This window comes from Sclerotinia sclerotiorum, genomic scaffold (genome assembly GCF_000146945.2).
Source record: "Sclerotinia sclerotiorum 1980 UF-70 scaffold_3 genomic scaffold, whole genome shotgun sequence".
In the NCBI taxonomy this organism is placed as follows: domain Eukaryota; kingdom Fungi; phylum Ascomycota; class Leotiomycetes; order Helotiales; family Sclerotiniaceae; genus Sclerotinia; species Sclerotinia sclerotiorum.
This window is the reverse complement of record NW_001820833.1, coordinates 2111808-2130401: the sequence shown is the minus strand read 5'-3', so window position 1 is coordinate 2130401 and position 18594 is coordinate 2111808. Positions and strand designations below refer to the sequence as shown.

Here is an 18594-nt window from a genome sequence, read left to right as displayed (position 1 = left end):
AACTCAACTTTTAATTCATTCTTTCCTTTTTGGTATACTGTTTGTTTGCTTTCAATATTTTGATTTCAAAGCACTTTAATTCCGAAGGCTGAATACCTAACCTTATTCCTTCATTTTTGAATATATACTCGCAGCTTAACTGCTTAGCTAGAGAATCAATCAATTCAATCTGATGCTCTTTCTGGTCTCAAGAAACCCAATACATCTCTTCTTAGTCTAACCATATCTCATAAAATTTTGGAGAATCAAAGAGAAAAACCTCCCCAATTTTTACGTACTCTTGAGCCTGTATCTTCCAACCGGATGCTCACTTCGCCATCTCAATCCACAAGCCAATTTTCTACAATACATTCCCTGTTATATCTGAACATTACCATTCTACCTATCATCTCCAGTACTTATCTACCTAGTTTGATGTACTAGTGATTTTAGAGCAATCCGTCATACCCTAGTGTCTAACTAGTGCGCAGATATTCGCTTCCCCATAAACCGCCCACCCCGCACTTTTTTCATTCTTCTTTTCCTTAATCTCGTCCGCATACTATGCAAATTCATCACTACCTACCTACATTTATCAATATAATCCATTTTCGTTAATACCTCGACGGATTATTCACATTTATCGACTATATCAAGACACGGTATTCACTATCATCATAATCACTCATACTTAAATTATTAATATCGAGCTCAAATAAGCAACAATACGGCATCGATTACATTTCTCCCCCTTTTATTACCGCCACGACCTCGTCAAAAGAAACCTTAACGAAATTCGGTATTGTCAATTGGCCTGTGTATATACAGCAAATATCAACAGATTCTTCAGCTTGAATCTGAAGGACATTATCAACTGAACATCAGCATTCGGAGTTTTCAAAGTCTGAACTGGAGTTTGACAATAAAACATTCTTGATTTTGTTGCTGAATTCATTCAAATATCCAAGGGACGAAAGCGTTCAAATTTAAAACCGCAACGATGGTCAACTTCTTCGATCTCCCGATAGAGATACGCGAGAAGATTTATCGTTATTCCATCATCGAACCGAAAACCCAAGATATGAGTGTACAGTTATTGAATCATTCAAAATCACTTTATACATTTCCGCACATCACGCTCATCGATTCGAGAAATGGCGTCACCGACGACGATAGAATGCCGGGGAGAGAGTTTATTCTCGTCAGTAGAAGAGTTCATGCGGAGGTCAAGCTGGCTCTTGCTCAAGAATTTACTTTCTATTGGGATAGTCCCAAGCGATTCCTCCGTGATTTTAATTATTGGGGCGATTACTTGCGCGATAACGTTCGAATGGTAGAATTCGCAGTGACGCCTATGATTACAGAATATGAAGGTGCTGAGCACATACACCCTCGATGTAGAGCAGGAATACATGAAGCGCCCACGTGCAAAACTGGTTCATGGGAGACCGATTTGTGGTTCGAGGCATTCGAGATTCTCAACTCATTTGAAAGTATAAGGCTCTTCGACTTGATGGCTTTTAAGGAATCATGGAGTTTGCATGGGGGTTTGAATATGTCGCGAGCTATTGTATGTCTTGGCCATTTGGAAGAGACTGAAGAGGGTGGCGCAAAGCAGAAGTCTTATTGGAGTATGGTCCGTGAAGCGAGGCGGGATGGGCCCGCGCCAGACCCAAGCGATCCGATCTACTGGGAGCCTCTAGACGATTGTAATCTTCTCAATCATCGAAGATTTAGCGAATTTTTGGCTATGCTCAGATGTGTCAGGGCGAATCGTTTTCTGGAGAGAGAAGACAGACGAATCCTAACAACTGTCTCTGTCCGCGTGAATTGGCTTAGCAACAGCTTTGGGAAGAACAAATTTTACTGGATGATCCGGAACGATGCATCGCGGCTGGTGAGGGAGAGGTATCGGGCATTCGGCGTGAGAGCCGTGAGCGACAACGTGGCTTTTCGGGGTTCTTCTTAACGACCGTACAACTCTAAGGACGATGATGGCAAATAACGTTAAGAACTGCGAGACCGCCATAAGAGAGAAAATTCCGATTGAGGAAGAGCCTTATCCCCTTCATGACATGTTCTCTGAAATGCGGAAGGACGAAAAGTTTCAGCGACGTGGCTTGTATTCCTCCAACTTAAAGTTACCTCGTGTTGGATGGAATGTGCCAACCTCGGTTTACTATTACAAAAGATCCAAACGATCTGTTAATCGCAATCGTGCCAACTCGTATCAAAAGTTACAACAATACAATCGAAGAATGGTTCGCTTAGGTAGATTACAACGTTCCCGACTGCTTGCTTCCGTTCAAGAAGATGAAGCTGTTGACATTCAACAACCAGGAGCTTCAGTTCGTAGACGAAGGTTGTGCCGGGGCCTAAGAACACGAACTGAAAAAGAAGAAGAAGAAGCTTCCCCAATACAAGAAGTCAAAGTCCGTGGACCATCTCAAAAATTACGACGGAGATACAAAAGAGCGGTGCGCTCTTGGAGGATTGGACAGCCTAGCCAAACCAGTCTCGGCCAACGAGATGAAAGTGGTGGTTCTTCCGAGTCCGAAGCTCCAATGCGTAGGCGAAGATTGAGGCGTGGTATCAAGCCACAGGATTTAGGGACCAGTTTCGGATTGCAGGATATGGAGTTAGATTGATTTCGAGAATATCGATAAGATTGGATGAACAGATGGAAAGATATGTTAACTAATACATGAGCGTGTAAAATTATAATTATAAAATCTATACAATAAACATGCCATTCGTTATAAACTCTTCATTCTTCGTATTCGTTTTATATGCAAATGGCTTCTTGTTACACGTTGAAGTAACCCCTTACCAATCCGTGGGTGATGTACTCCCGCCGAGAAATCGCTTCGTTACTGTACCACAGATTCACTCAGGCGTCTCAAACTATCCTCCTCCAAAAATGAAAATTCATATCCCCAATCAGCCCTACCTATTCTTCCTCACCTCTCCATTAGCGTTTCTGGTTTCCCTTCTTCCACCATTAACCCCATTGCTACCATTAACACCATTCACCTCGCCCCTACTCTCCTTCTTCTTCTCCTTAACATCCCACCCATTCCCAAACCATCCCCACTCCTGCATCCACGTAAAGGGGGCAAAAATTATCGCGCCAGAAATACAAAGCAGCGTAGCAAACAATCTCCAAGCGCTGATAACTTTCGTTCCACCCGGCCAGAAAAACTTCACCACTTCCGTGCTTTGATATAAATCTTCTTGGTGTTTTATCAAGTATTTTGTTCTTCTTCTACTTTCTGAAGCGCCGGTTGATGATCCTTCGAATGAGTTGTGGTTATGAGATTGTAATCTGCCTGTAGAAGGAGTGAGGTAGAGGATGGTGGTTAGGTAAACGGTGGGAGCGAAGAAGGGGACGAAGAAGAGGTGGAATATTTGGTGGATTTGGAGGAAGAGGGTTTGGGTTTCGGGGTTGTATTCTGTCGTTGGTTGAGATTAGTCTGCTATATCATTTCTCCCTCTCCTCCTCTTAAACCAAAACCAAGCCAAAACTCAAAGCTTTAGAAAAGAACAAAAACATACCAACCCCATCAACCTCCACCACAATCCTCGGACTCAGCACCTTATACCACCTATAAACACACCAAAGCACCCATCTACTATCAACCTCGCCAAGAACCGGTATCCTCACCGTAGAAAACGAAGGCACAGAACATAAGGGATGTGAGAAAGATGCATCATTGGTGAAATAAGTTTCAAGAGCTTCTTTCTGAGCGGAAGGACTGCCGGAGCAGAGGGTGTGGATTATGGGGACGATTTGTGATTCTGGATGGGTTGTGTTAGTGGTGTGATTTTGTGGCAGGAGGGATGGAAAGGAAAATGGAGATTTAAAGTAGACGTGACGGGAAGGATAGATGTGATATGAATGCAGCAGGACAGGAAGTAACCTAAGGGTTAAGAATGTAGGGAATCACAAACTTACTTGGATGATCCATCTTAGATGGTATAGAGGCTCTCCTTCAACAACTTTTGATTGCAATTGCGAAATATATTAGTCAAGTTATCTATCGGCAGAAGCAGTTTCAGTTACAAAGACAATTGGTGTATCGTGCTTAATTGAGAGATTCGGAAGTTGAAATAAAATACTGCCTTGTCGCGTTGGTGGTTGATGATGATGATGATGTCACAAGCGAAGCGGGATCTCGGCTCGTTTCCATTGACATGTGAAAATCCCCCCCTTTCTGAAAAAGGACAAGGAGAAGCGACTTTTAATTGAGACATTGCCTTTTCACGTTCAATCTAGTCACTAACAGTGTAAATATGAAATAATCCAAATACGATGGACTTTTTTTTATTTTACCTAAACTCCGCACCAATTACTGGTCCACATGCTATTGAAATCATATTTAAACACTATCAATTCTTTGTACAACGATCGCTGTCGCAGCACCACCACCGTTACAAATCGCCGCAACACCATATTCTCCGACTTTTAATTGATGTAATAATGTTGTGAGAATTCGTGAACCCGAACTTCCGAGAGCATGGCCAAGTGAGATGGCTCCACCAAGTAAATTAACTTTTGCGTTCTCAAGTCCGAGGATCTAGATTGTATTAGTATTCCCTTCGAAAATCCGATTGAGTGAGACGAACCTTTTCATTTGCCTTTATTACGGCTGCGAATGCCTCATTAAATTCCCAAATTGCTACATCTTCCTTCTTGATTCCTGCTCGCTCCAGAGCAATCGGGACTGCTTTGGCGGGAGCAACAGGGAAATCGACGGGATCAACTGCAGCATCTGCCGAGCTACAAATTCGTGCCAATACTCTAGATCCTGATCCATATTCTTGTGCAATGGCTTTGTTTCCCAACACCAATGCGCTAGCGCCATCATTGAATGTTGAAGCATTGGCAGCGGTAACTGTCCCAGTCCCATCTCTAACGAATGCCGGTTTTAATGAAGGTATTTTGTCGAATTTGACATCCAGGTAACCTTCATCCGTGTCAATAATGGTCTCGCCCTTGCGACCTTTCACAGTTACAGGGGCGATCTCTTCTTTGAAAGCTCCGGTTTTCCATGCTTCTTGCGCCCGTTTGTATGATTGGATAGCGTATTCATCTTGCTGTTCTCGTGTAACATTATACTTCTTTGCTGTAGTCTCTGCACATACCCCCATGTGAAATTGATTATAAACGTCCCATAATCCATCTTTAATGAGTCCGTCTTCAGCTTGTATATTCCCGAATGGAGGAAGACTGCTAGCTCGAGGATAATAGTATGGTACTCGGGACATATTTTCCATTCCTCCGGCAATTTGAGCCTCTGCGAGGCCGAGTTGAATGTTTTGTGCAGCGAACACAACAGCTTTCAATCCAGATGCGCATACTTTATTGACAGTGACCGCTTCGACTGTTGAAGGCAGACCCGCGAATATAGAAGCTTGTCGAGCTGGCGCTTGTCCCACATTACCCTGTAGCACGTTTCCCATGTATACATCTGTGATTTTCTCGACCGGAACTTTGGATTTCTCGAGGGCGGATTTAATGGCTACAGCGCCCAGTTGAGGGGCACTAACAGTAAGAAAAGATCCGTTAAACTACAATTCAAGTTAGTTCTATTAATTTTAAACGATAAATTGGATTATATTGAAGTACTTTTGCTGTAGGTGTCCTTGATGCACTTAAAATGTACGCATCTTGAATTTCTTTTTTCGCCGAGGTACTTGCACTGAATTGTCTTTGAACTTGTGCTAACCTTGATGAAGGGGATGCCATCCTCAAATTCCTAATCGAGGATTTCGCAGTGTATGAAAACATGATGGGTATGATTTTAGAAACAGATAAGTGAAGGAGGAACAGTTGAAAAAACTCGATGAAAAAGAAAAGAAAGGAAAGGAAGAGGAAACAAAATCAAATTACCTTCTGATTATTATTCAAGTCAATTGCCCCGCGGTTAACAGCGGCGGAATGTATTCCATTTGTTTTACCCCAAGTTGAAAGCTCGGACCAGGTCAGTTGAAAGGTGGAGAATAAAATCATGACTAAGCCAATTTAGTAGCTAGCGTACAATGTCAATCTACTCGTGACTTCACGATAAACATGACTCAAGGCCCAAGGGTCCTTGTTATGCGTGGCACTGGCATGAAGGGGTTGAATGAAAGCGGTCTAAGCCTGTGCCTTAGCTGTACATACATACTGGCCCATTGTCAATAATGATAACTTGGAGAAAATCCAACAGTATCGTGAAGCTTTGCACTACTTTTCGTATAACCTCAAAACTGTTAATGTGACAAATCTACTTTTCTTTCTAGAAAGTTGTGCTTTCTTTCCAATCAAAACTTCCCGACACCACTTATTACACAAAGTTCGCCATCATTGCGGGAACCCACACAAACTTCCGCCGCCGGCTTTCAGATCGGATACTAATATCTACCAACCATCTCATGAACTTGCTCTCCGCTATACCTTAAAGCTGTTTTCCAAACAAAAATAATCCCCATTCATTCAAAGCTACTTCGATTCAACAAACTCCACATTCTGATTCTTGATTATCATTCGCACAATCCGCCATAATGTCTACAGCTGCTCGTCGTCGTCTTATGCGGGATTTCAAGGTTAGTGGCAATTCGTGGAGGGGCACAAGATCATGATTCGAAGGGAATCTAACTTTCATCTATAGCGCATGCAAACCGACCCTCCTGCTGGTGTTTCGGCATCTCCTGTTGCAGATAATGTCATGCTCTGGTTAGTATTTCTTTTTCAGAATTTCAACGTTGAAGAATTTGATGCCAATATCGAAATTACTAGGAACGCTGTCATTATCGGCCCAGCAGATACTCCTTTCGAAGATGGAACTTTCCGACTTGTTATGACCTTCGAGGAACAATATCCAAACAAGCCGCCCGCCGTCAAGTTCATCAGTCAAATGTTCCACCCTAATGTTTATGCAACCGGAGAGTTGTGTTTAGATATTCTACAAAATAGGTGGAGTCCTACATATGATGTTGCGGCAGTTTTGACGAGTATTCAAAGGTACATACATATTTCGCAAGTGGTCCATTGATTCCCGAGTCTATATACTAAGTTTCATGTAGTCTGCTTAATGATCCAAATACTGGCTCCCCTGCCAACGTAGAAGCTTCCAACCTATACAAAGATAACAGGAGAGAATATACAAAACGTGTTAGGGAAACTGTTGAGAAGAGTTGGGAGGATAACTGAGAATCGATTCTAAATTTCCGAATAACTATATGGCAGGATTACATTGAAGCACATTCAGTGTGATTCATAGGTAGTCGTATTTGAGTTAGGCCTTATTTAATGATGAAATGGCGGGGTTCTGGAGTTTTTGAGACGGCATCTATTATGGAGTTTCCTTTTCAATCTGTCTATATGGTTTTTTTCTACAAGGAGTCAGTCAATAAGGGCAATATTTATGATGGCCCATTCCATACAGCATTATTCAATATACCTAGTATTTCGATTATAGCATTTCGTGCAGGATACTACTACCATACATGCATGTCACACGGTACCTATGGTAACAACAATAATACGGGAATTCAACAGAATGAATCATGAAATTTCCAACCCATTTTCTCCTTTCTAGATTCACGGATAAAAAACTCAGTAGACTGGTAATGTGCAACAGATATAACAAGTCAAATGTTATTACTCCTCAAACAAGCATTTCCCTTGAGTCATTTAGGGTACGACCAGTCTTGTGTAGTCGTGGTCGCATGGCATTGACACAAATTTCTTCCGACATTGCATTGGCCTTGGAGTTACTACGCGAAGATCTTTAGCGCGACTGTGTGTCAACAACCTCTCCTTATCAACCACTAACCACAAAGTATTTACTTCAATACCAACGTTCTTTAAACCTGCCAACGACAACATAAATTCTGAGTTCGACTCTTGTACATATGGTCGTTCCGGGATAACAACCATCTCGCGATCATGTCGAACTCTATTAAGGTTGTCTGTCGGTTTAGGCCGCAGAATCGCATTGAAAATGAACAAGGTGCTCAACCGGTTGTGAAATTCGAGGCTGATGACACTTGCGCCCTTGATGTAGGTGTCTCGTCGAACTACTCCAGAATGTTATACTCTACTAATCACAGGGATAGTCAAATGGAGCGGCTGGATCCTTCACATTCGACCGTGTTTTTGGCATGAGCTCACGGCAAAAAGATATTTTCGACTTCTCTATTAAACCTACAGTAGACGATATCCTTAACGGTTATAATGGAACGGTCTTTGCATATGGTCAGACAGGAGCGGGAAAGTCTTATACGATGATGGGAACAAACCTCGACAACGACGATGGTAGAGGTGTTATTCCGAGAATTGTGGAGCAAATATTCGCCAGCATTTTGTCCAGTCCGGGTACGATCGAGTATACAGTAAGGGTCAGCTATATGGAAATTTATATGGAACGTATTAGAGATCTGCTACAGCCGCAAAATGACAATCTTCCTATCCACGAAGAGAAGAATAGAGGTGTTTACGTTAAGGGGTTATTAGAGGTCTATGTTTCAAGCGTCCAAGAAGTCTATGAGGTTTTAAAAAGAGGAGGGGATGCAAGAGTTGTAGCCTCGACCAACATGAATGCAGAATCCTCTCGATCGCATTCTATATTTGTTATCACGATTACACAAAAGAACGTTGAAACCGGATCGGCAAAGAGCGGTCAACTTTTCTTGGTCGATTTGGCTGGTAGTGAAAAGGTCGGGAAGACTGGTGCTAGTGGACAGACTCTGGAGGAGGCAAAGAAGATCAACAAGAGTTTGAGTGCTCTTGGAATGGTTATCAACAACCTGACGGACGGCAAATCATCGCATATTCCTTATCGAGACTCGAAACTTACTAGAATTTTACAAGAGAGTTTGGGAGGAAATAGTAGAACGACACTCATCATCAACTGCTCGCCTAGTAGTTACAATGCCGAAGAAACTCTGAGTACTTTGAGATTTGGTATGCGAGCAAAGGCAATCAAGAATAAAGCCAAGGTCAACGCGGAGCTCAGTCCAGCAGAACTTAAAGCCTTACTTAGGAAAGCCCAGTCACAAGTCACTACCTTTGAAACCTATGTTTCTACCCTCGAGGGAGAAGTTCAGTTGTGGCGTAAGGGAGAATCTGTACCAAAGGAGCAATGGGCACCCCCACTCGCAGGCGTTAGTGGGGCAAAGGCTGAGGCTGCTCGAGCACCTCGGCCTTCTACACCTTCTCGTTTGGCAATGGAAAGCCGAGCAGAGACACCGCTGACAGAAAGGTCGGCTACTCCAGGTATACCGATAGACAAAGACGAGAGAGAAGAGTTCCTGAGACGCGAAAATGAACTTCAAGATCAGATCACCGAGAAGGAAACCCAAATTGCCGCTGCAGAGAAGACCTTGCGAGATACCAAGGAGGAACTCACTTACCTAAAAGAACGAGATGCCAAGGTCAACAAGGATAACGAAAAGCTTACTAGTGAAGCAAACGAGTTTAAAATGCAACTTGAGCGATTGGCATTCGAGAGTAAAGAGGCACAGATTACCATGGACAGTCTGAAAGAAGCCAATGCCGAGCTGACCGCGGAGCTCGATGAACTCAAGCAGCAATTACTTAATGTCAAAATGAGTGCCAAAGAATCAAGTGCCGCCTTGGATGAAAAGGAGAAGAGAAAGGCCGAGAAAATGGCCCAGATGATGGCTGGATTTGATCTCGGTGGGGATGTCTTCAGCGAGAATGAAGCAACCATCAAAAAAGTCATTGATCACATTGACTCTCTTCATGAGCAAAGTTCTGCAGGGGAAGCCATTCCTCCTGATGAATTTGAAGAATTGAGGGTAAAATTGGTCGAAACACAGGGCATTGTCCGACAAGCAGAACTCTCCATGTTTGGATCATCATCGAATGATGCCAATGTTAAGCGCAGGGAGGAGTTAGAACAACGACTTCAGGTCCTCGAGCAAGAATATGAAGACCTCCTCGAGCGTAACTTGAGTGAAGGGGATGTTGCTGAGATCAAGGAACGTCTTGAAAAGGCATATGCCAACAATCAAGACATCAAAGTTGAATTGGTGGAAGATCTTAAAAAGGAAGTCGCCCAAAAGTCAGCTGAGATTGAAAAATTCAAGGCTGTAAATGAAGACCTTCAACAAAGAGTCAAGTCAGGCGGTGCAACCAACGGCACAGCACCTAGCTCGGCGAGTGGCAAGACTGTTCAACAGCAGATCGCCGAATTCGATGTGATGAAGAAGAGCTTGATGCGCGACTTGCAAAATCGCTGTGAACGTGTTGTTGAATTAGAAATCTCTCTCGATGAGACCCGCGAACAATACAACAATGTTCTCCGTTCATCTAACAACAAAGCCCAACAAAAGAAAATGGCTTTCCTAGAGAGAAATCTAGAACAATTAACTCATGTTCAAAGACAATTGGTTGAACAGAACGGGAGCTTGAAGAAGGAAGTTGCTATTGCTGAGAGGAAGTTGATTGCAAGAAATGAACGGATTCAGAGTTTGGAGAGTCTGCTGCAGGATTCTCAGGAGAAGTTGACGACTGCTAGTCACAGGTTCGGTCCCCCTATTCGCTTTTGCTTTTGGTTTTGGTTTTGCCTTCCCTTTATCTTTCTTCTCCTTATTCATCAGTAACATTACTGATACCACTCTAGATTCGAGGCACAACTCTCAGCCGTAAAAGAACGACTCGAAGCCGCCAAGGCAGGTAGTACCCGTGGACTAGGCTCACCCACTGGAGGATTTAGCTTTGGTGGTGCGGGCAGCAGGATTGCCAAACCACTAAGAGGAGGTGGTGGTGATGGGCAGATTCCGACCATCGGCAACCTGCAAAACTCCGAGACTGGAAGCACAGGGAGCACGAAGAGAAGTTCATGGTTTTTCTCGGGGCAGAAATAGATGATGAGTAGAAGTCAGTGCGGAAGAGGAAAGAGGAAATGTACAGCAGGAGCCCGGGGAAGTTATTGTGTCATTGGATTTAGGCTGAGGATATTACCCATTGTTGCGGGACAGTGGATGAGTTAAGGGAAGTGGTGGAGTTGCGGGAGGGTGTGGATGACCAGGGCAACGGATATAGATACGGAGGGGCAGTGGATGAATAAAGGACAGAAGAAGACGAGCCACGAAGATTATAAAGAATAGATGAGACTCATGTATACCCACGCTTTCTTGTTTTACCACGTTACTTTCTTGATGGGAGCGCGAAGGCATCGGGTTTGAGTTAGTTTTGGCATTGGATCGGTAAAGGGGGAGGGAGGAATACTGGAAGTGAGATAGTAAATCGACAAGGATCAATGAAGCTAGAAAATGAATATCTACAACTTTCTTCGACATATCGACACATCAACCCATCAATAGCTTAGAGGTTTCTTTGTCTGCAAATATAGAAAGTAGAATTATTTGATGAATAGGATATTGTGGCAGTGCGATCAGATAGTGAATGTTTTTTTAGAAGTGCCTAGGTACCTCGTAGACCTCGGGATTGGATGATTGTGCTTTGACCACTAGATAGAACGATAGGTTAGAAGAAGCAGTTCGTTCGTCTGATGAAGTTTTAGTTACTTGTTAGGTTTTAACAGTGCTCGTTTTCGCTTTGATGATTTAATGTTCTGTTCAACGGGTATAACGGCTGAGGGGAAGGGGAGAATAATTGTGGATGGTCTTTGAAGTTTGGTTTTGGATGGTGGGTTGGTTGTGCGGCTATTTTGATTGTTGGATTGAGAGAGGTCGTGATGGGGGCATTTTGGTCTGTTTATTATGAGTATGTATTTTTACCTATTTTTATATATAAGTCTTATCTAAAAGGATAGAAAGAGTATAAAGCTCAAAGTTAAGGAAAATGTTGATTCTGTTACTATCTTCAATTGCCTTCCAATATGAATAACAAACATCAAATATCAGACATCAGACGCCTATCAAACGCTAGAGTTCATGATCAAAACCTAAAAATAATCATAATGCACTAAAATAAGCCCATTAAAGCCAACTGATCTAGCATGACTAAATCAACAACATCTCATAACCAACCAAATAGCCCAACCAATTATACAATCGAAAACTTCACTATAGTTTCACATTTTCCCTTTTCTCTCACCCAAACAATTTTCCCTCTGTACACCTGATGCAAGACCTCTGCAAGGCACAGGTCAGCCTATAGGCCTATCTCTCGACCTCGTATCCCGACCATGCAGAGTACTATACTGGATTCAGCAACTCCCCACGGTTTGGTCCAACGCGAACTGCCAAGTATTTACTTCCCTTGCTTTTCCTGTTGGTACACGGAAAATTGAAAAATTTCCCTTTCTTTCCTCAAATCTTTTGATTGCTGTCCTCTGTCCTCTGTCCTCTGTTCTCTAACCTCTTTCTCTTTCAACCGTTGTCGCATCTGCAAATTCTGTATCTTGTGAGAGAAAAGAAGTCTGGGAAAACTTCACCGTCATTCGTTCTATCTATCATCTCATTCTCTGACATTCTTTACATTGTGAAGTTTTATTTTGAGAATATACATTTGTTAATCTATCTACTTTACTTTCTGATCGACCGTTTGTTCAATTCTACCTACCCACTTATCCCATTTCTCACATTCATTCGTTTTTACAGCTTCACAGCTCCTCTAAACCCAGCACATACATACGCAAACTATTTACCTTGTACATCATACATTTGATACACCTCTAATCAACGACGACACATCATACAATTAATATGCGCCATCAACTTTTATTCGCATTTATTGCGCCTGCAGCATTGGCAGCACCATCCATATTGGAATCCCGTGGTGGTGACTGTCGACAAGGATATACTTTATGTTCTCCCGCTGGCGCCACAAACGCTAATACCCCACAAATTGGAGATTCGGATTTCGTGAATCTATTCCAAGATATTGTTCTCTCATCTTTGCCTGCGAACAAACGATCACTTCCTTCCTCTTCAGAAGTCATTTTCGAAAAACGTGATTCGCCTTCACTATGCTGCGTTTCTTCTTTAAACTGTCTCACCATGCACTCTCTGAATATTCCATTCTGCTACGACCAATTCACAACCAACTATTATCTCCCAGATGATAGTTATGGAACGGTAGTAGGAGGTTCTTATACTTCCCCATCTGGCGCTACTGCAAATTTGGAAAGTGGAGATTATACAGATAAAGATGGAACAACGGGAAATATCTATAGTAGCGACGAAGCCGCCAAACCCAACACAGCAACTCTACCCATGCCCACTCAGTTCACAGCCAGTGGAATTGGAAGTGCCATTCCCGCCTCTGCTTTAGGCGGAGTAACAATTACATATACAACCACACTCCCAGCTAGCACCATCCCCGCTACTACGATTCCCGCAACTACCATCCCCGCCAGCGTTTCCTCTCAAACAATCTCAGTATCAAGGACAATCACGACTTCGATTGGAGGAAGTCAAGTTGTAAGTACAGATATTGAGGTGGATACCAGGCAGACGACGATTCCGGGAACGACGAGAAGTGCGAGTACTAGGAGTGCAAGTACGGTTAGTGAGAGTGTGGCGACTATTACGACGGTTGTGGCTAGTGATAGTGCTTCTGCGTTGGGTAGCGCGGCGGGGGCGACGGCTAGTGCGAAGGGGAAGAGTGGAGGTGGAAAGGTGGAAGTGCAGATGGTGTTTTTGGGTGTTTTCGGGGTTATGGCTCTGGTTTTGTAGGGGTTGGAGGAGTTTGATGGTGGGGAATATTGAAGGGAAGGAAGGGATGGGTTTTGGTATTAATGGATTGGTTGGATGGACTGGTGGAGAATGGATAGGGACAGGGATACGAATATGAATATGAAATGGAGGATAATATATGCATATGATATGATTGATACCTACCTCTAATGTTAATGGCGATTACGGATATAATCTATAGGATCGGATAAGATAAGATAGGAATCCAATAGCACAAACTTTTCATTCAGGGCTATAATTACATCCTTCTTTCAGAGAATCTTGTTACGAGGGTAGCCGTCTAGATCACGTGGAAGTGCTCTAGGCTCTCGAGGTAGGTTTATAACTAGGCGTCAAGTAGGGACTTAAAGTAATGACAATAATAATATGCTATTCGTAACTAATAGTAGAGTATACTAAATGATTGATCTTGAGCACGAAGCTCTATACAGAGGAAATCCATCTTGATTATATAGACCTTCATGCCTATGGCTAGTCAGGACCGCGCAGCGGTCCATAACGTGACTTAATCACGTTACCTTGGTTTAGTCATGTGACGCTGCGTAGAAGATAGCCGTCGTAACAAATCTATATTATTCCATTTTACAATATGAATTTATAAACTTTATGAACCTTATAAATTCCGTATATTAGGCGATGAAGTTTATAGTTTTTTATTTATTTATTTATTGATTGACTATTAGTTGACTAGTTGACTAATGTTACGACAAGTAACAATTAGGTCACGGGATTAGTGATAACACGTGACTCGAGGACTCGAAGAGCTCGAAGGCTTGGCCTCTCGAGCCCTTCGATCGAGGAGAGCGAAAGGATCGAAGCTCGATCCTCTCGCTCCCTTCGAGCCACGAAGCATGAAGGTCTATATAATCAATATGGATTTCCTTTATATAGAGCTTCGTGCTCAAGATCAATCATTTAGTATACTCTACTATTAGTTACGAATAGCATATTATTATTGTCATTACTTAAGTCCCTGCTTGATGTCTAGTTATAAACCACTTCGAGAGTCTAGAGCACTTCCACGTGATCTAGACGGCAAACCTCGTAACATTTGATGTTTGATTATATGAAACTTTTTATTTTTCTTCAAATATCAAAATCTTTCCGTGGTAGGTAAGTTACTGATTTCATATCTTGCTGTCTTGTAGGCGGTCATGGATATGGATAGACAGGCAGAATTAGGCGCCATATATAATTATATTATAAGGTAGTCGCGGCCGGCGCACATACAGCTAATACATCTACCACGAACGAAAGGTTCGAATTTACTTTGAATGTAAGTTGAGTACCCCACTTTCGGACCACCCCTCTTTTGGACCACCTAAAATCTTACCCCATTTTAAGCACTACCTCCCAACTTCATCTTTAATAAATCAACAACCACTTATTCAATTGATATAAGATTTTAATACATTATCAATTAAGCTATGACAAAGCCTTATACTGAAGATGATATTGCTGCAGCACTTTTTGCGATTGCAGGAGGCATGTCTATGCGTAAGGCTTGCTCAGAATATGGTATTCCCCGCACCACTTTACACAACCGTATAAATGGCCACCTTTCACATAAAAAAGGTGCACAAAACCTACAGAAGATAGCTCCTGTGCAGGAGAGAGCTCTAGCAAATTGGATTTTAGTACAGGAAGCCCTAGGAACTAGCCCTACCCATCGTCAAATACGAGAATTAGGAGAGTCCATTCTCAACCTCGAAGGAGGTGATTTATCTCTTGGCAAGCGATGGATACATAGTTTTTTGGAAAGAAACCCAGAGATTAAGACTAAAAGGCAATATAAAATCGATAATGCCTGTATCAATGGTGCAACTACCGAAATTATAAGCAAGTTCTTTGAAAAGTTGGATTTACCAGCAATTAAGTATATCAAGCCCGAAAACAGATGGAATATGGATGAAGCTGGTATAATGGAAGGCCAAGGTCTCAATGGTATGGTACTTGGGAGTTCAAAGCGACGTTTTATTCAGAAAAAGCAACCCGGTTCAAGAACGTGGACCTCTTTTATTGAGTGTATCTCAGCTACGGGAAGAGCACTTTTACCTTTGGTTATATTCAAAGGTAAAACACTTCAACAACAATGGTTTCCCATTAAACTTGATAACTATGAAGGGTGGGAGTTCACTGCTACAGATAATGGGTGGACTACGGATTCTACAGGTTTGGAATGGCTAAAAGAGGTGTTTATACCACAATCAGCACCAACTCGACCGAAAGAAGCAAGACTCCTTGTTTTGGATGGGCATGGAAGCCATGAAACCACTCAATTTATGCTTGAATGCTTCAAGAATAATATGCACCTCTTATTTTTACCACCCCATACATCGCATGTACTACAACCTCTTGATTTATCAATATTTTCACCTCTGAAAAAAGAATATCGATACCACCTCAATACTCTCGATTCATTGACGGATTCTACTCCCATTGGCAAAAGAAACTTTCTTGCCTGCTATCAGAAAGCTAGATTAAAAGCTTTAACACTTCGAAATATCACTTCTGGGTGGAAGGCTTCAGGTTTATGGCCTCAAAACCGCGCTAAACCTCTTTTGTCCAGATTATTGCTCGAAAACAGTAATCAAGAGGTTGTATATCAAAATCCTGTTTCAGATGATGATCCCGAGCTTCAATGGAATATACATTCATCTTTTATTGCATGGAAAACCCCTCAAAAAGGAAGTGATATTCGAAAATATGCTGATATAATGGAGAAAGTTGATGAGACCGATATTCCAACTCGCCGGCTGCTTTTTCGAAAGATTCAAAAAGGATTTGATGCTAAGGACTATGAACTTGTACAGTCCAAGAAACGAATAAAGCAATTGGAGCAAAAATTAGAAGAGATTATACCTAAAAAAAGAAGGATGGTAAAAACTAGTCCAAATTCGAGGTTTGCAGGGATAGAAGCTATATATCAAGCTCAAATTGAAGCTGGTGATCGGGAAATTGAGATAAAAGACTCTGATAGTATTTATGAAACTGACAATACAGGGGATTGTATTGAAGTTGAATAGTGGTTGAGTTATTGAAGTTTAAAATTCATATATATATATATTTTTAGGTGGTCCAAAAGAGGGGTGGTCCGAAAGTGGGGTACTCAACTTAGTGATATATGATTTGGGGCTGGGATAGAGTAAATTATGAGACGCAGTTTCCAAAGGAACACACGTAAGCTAAGTTGACCGTGTTGTGGGATTCAGTCAACTTGGGCAAGAGGTTTTGGTTCAGAGGAAAAATCTGACAGCCCTCCAGGAAACCATTGCAAGAGAATGAGGTAATAGAGTATTTGCATCAGTGGCCACGATGTCATTTGGAATGAGTGGATGCTCGTCGACAACTCCAATTGTATTGGCCTGACGTATTGCGTATCCAACACATTGTACTCGAGGGGTCAAGATACTCAAGCGGGCAAACCCACAAAGCCTTAAGATCAGAGCCCTTGCTGCGTGCTCTATTTGCCTATTGACCACTAGTATTGATAATCTGACCGTTGCTAAGACACAGCAAGCGAGGTGGGCTGCATAGGGGATATGTGATTATCAGAATCTTTTCCAACCTACGACTGAGCAGCTCAAATAAAGGGCGTGTATCACATCAGTATTTGGCCGCAAGAGATGGACTACTGTGTTTAAAATGAACCTCCCCAGAGAGACAGCCGTTGTAGCTGGGTTCCCATATGGAGCTAATAATATAATGTGGAAAATAATGAAAACAAGCGATTTCTTTAACGGATGGAAATATAGCTCGACAGGTAACAAAAGAGAGGACAAACTATCTCATGAAAATAAAAATGAATCTTTATCAAATTCTCGGATATAGAGATGAGATATATTTGCCGCCTTGCTATTGTGGAAGAATTTGTTTAATGCAGCAGAGAAAATAGTAAAAATTAATAGTCATATACTCCCCTAGACGTATTTTAAAGTTTTTCTCTCATTCCATATTAAAACAAAGATATAGATTTATTCCCCGAGTACTAGTCTTTCAAACTCGTTCTAAGTAAGGTAATTTAATTGTTTGAATACCGGGACTATTAGTAAATACAATAAAGCTAAAAGATCTTCCTCGATTCATCAGATAACCCATACATATCTTAGTTGTATTCTCATCTTTATCTCCCTGTATAAATTATCTTAAAATAAAATATAAAAGAAAAGTATCAATCTATATAAGAGAACTTAACTATAGATATTTAAGATCCTAGAGGTTATTGATCAAGAAACTCTATACAATAGAGGTATTTAATGTGACGCCTCACACCTTCGGGTCACGTGGCATGCCCCGTTTGTATTTAATCACAGGAAAACTCGCTACTCTTGTTTTCCTTCTTCTTTTCTCCTTAGCTTAGTATTTTCTAATACAAGATACTCTACCCAGTATTCTTGAGTGTGACATTTAACTTATCAATTGAGCTAGTTATCTTTAATATTAACCAAAAGGATCTATCTTTATAGAAATAATTAAAATAATCACCACCTTATCTTTTTTGAAGAGAGTTTGCTCCTTTTGAAGATAGTGTTACGACGGATCTCACATACCTAACATCACGTGATTAGCATCATGTGATATGAGGATCCCAGTAGGCTCAGCTGTCCCAGTACAACTGGGACAACTGGGAGCACTGGGACGCATGCCACGATGGTCTATATAATCAAGATGGATTTCCTTTGTATAGAGCTTCGTGCTCAAGATCAATCATTTAGTATACTCTACTATTAGTTACGAATAGCATATTATTATTGTCATTACTTTAAGTCCCTGCTTGACGCCTAGTTATAAACCACTTCGAGAGCCTAGAGCACTTCCACATGATCTAGACGGCAAACCTCGTAACACTATCTTTAAGAAATTTTTAACATAAATATGAATAGGATCAGAAAATTTCGATTAGGTTTAAGCGAAACTACTTAACCATTTAAAGATCAT

The 18594-nt window shown here is 41.7% G+C and overlaps 7 protein-coding genes across 7 annotated transcripts; 5 read left to right on the top strand and 2 right to left on the bottom strand.

Moving 5' to 3' along the window:
• Positions 1 to 979: 979 nt before the first annotated feature.
• Positions 980 to 2627, top strand: SS1G_02925 (predicted protein; the record flags this gene model as incomplete). The annotated part of the gene is made up of 2 exons (XM_001596652.1): positions 980 to 1912; positions 2091 to 2627. The coding sequence occupies 2 exons, from the start codon at positions 980 to 982 to the stop codon at positions 2625 to 2627; spliced, it is 1470 nt and encodes a 489-aa protein (XP_001596702.1).
• A 298-nt stretch (positions 2628 to 2925) lies between these two features.
• SS1G_02924 (hypothetical protein) lies at positions 2926 to 3947 on the bottom strand (the record flags this gene model as incomplete). Its single annotated transcript, XM_001596651.1, has 3 exons — positions 2926 to 3431; positions 3535 to 3777; positions 3935 to 3947. 3 exons carry the CDS (start codon positions 3945 to 3947, stop codon positions 2926 to 2928), a joined length of 762 nt encoding a protein of 253 aa, XP_001596701.1.
• Positions 3948 to 4358: 411 nt separating this feature from the next.
• Positions 4359 to 5770, bottom strand: SS1G_02923 (conserved hypothetical protein; the record flags this gene model as incomplete). Its single annotated transcript, XM_001596650.1, has 3 exons — positions 4359 to 4556; positions 4606 to 5524; positions 5646 to 5770. 3 exons carry the CDS (start codon positions 5768 to 5770, stop codon positions 4359 to 4361), a joined length of 1242 nt encoding a protein of 413 aa, XP_001596700.1.
• A 755-nt stretch (positions 5771 to 6525) lies between these two features.
• SS1G_02922 (ubiquitin-conjugating enzyme E2) lies at positions 6526 to 7174 on the top strand (the record flags this gene model as incomplete). The annotated part of the gene is made up of 4 exons (XM_001596649.1): positions 6526 to 6567; positions 6633 to 6697; positions 6761 to 6985; positions 7048 to 7174. The coding sequence occupies 4 exons, from the start codon at positions 6526 to 6528 to the stop codon at positions 7172 to 7174; spliced, it is 459 nt and encodes a 152-aa protein (XP_001596699.1).
• A 738-nt stretch (positions 7175 to 7912) lies between these two features.
• SS1G_02921 (kinesin heavy chain) lies at positions 7913 to 10857 on the top strand (the record flags this gene model as incomplete). Its single annotated transcript, XM_001596648.1, has 3 exons — positions 7913 to 8026; positions 8083 to 10514; positions 10614 to 10857. The coding sequence occupies 3 exons, from the start codon at positions 7913 to 7915 to the stop codon at positions 10855 to 10857; spliced, it is 2790 nt and encodes a 929-aa protein (XP_001596698.1).
• Positions 10858 to 12663: 1806 nt separating this feature from the next.
• Positions 12664 to 13635, top strand: SS1G_02920 (predicted protein; the record flags this gene model as incomplete). Its single annotated transcript, XM_001596647.1, has 1 exon — positions 12664 to 13635. One exon carries the CDS (start codon positions 12664 to 12666, stop codon positions 13633 to 13635), a length of 972 nt encoding a protein of 323 aa, XP_001596697.1.
• Positions 13636 to 15083: 1448 nt separating this feature from the next.
• SS1G_02919 (hypothetical protein) lies at positions 15084 to 16689 on the top strand (the record flags this gene model as incomplete). Its single annotated transcript, XM_001596646.1, has 2 exons — positions 15084 to 16535; positions 16660 to 16689. 2 exons carry the CDS (start codon positions 15084 to 15086, stop codon positions 16687 to 16689), a joined length of 1482 nt encoding a protein of 493 aa, XP_001596696.1.
• Positions 16690 to 18594: the final 1905 nt, after the last annotated feature.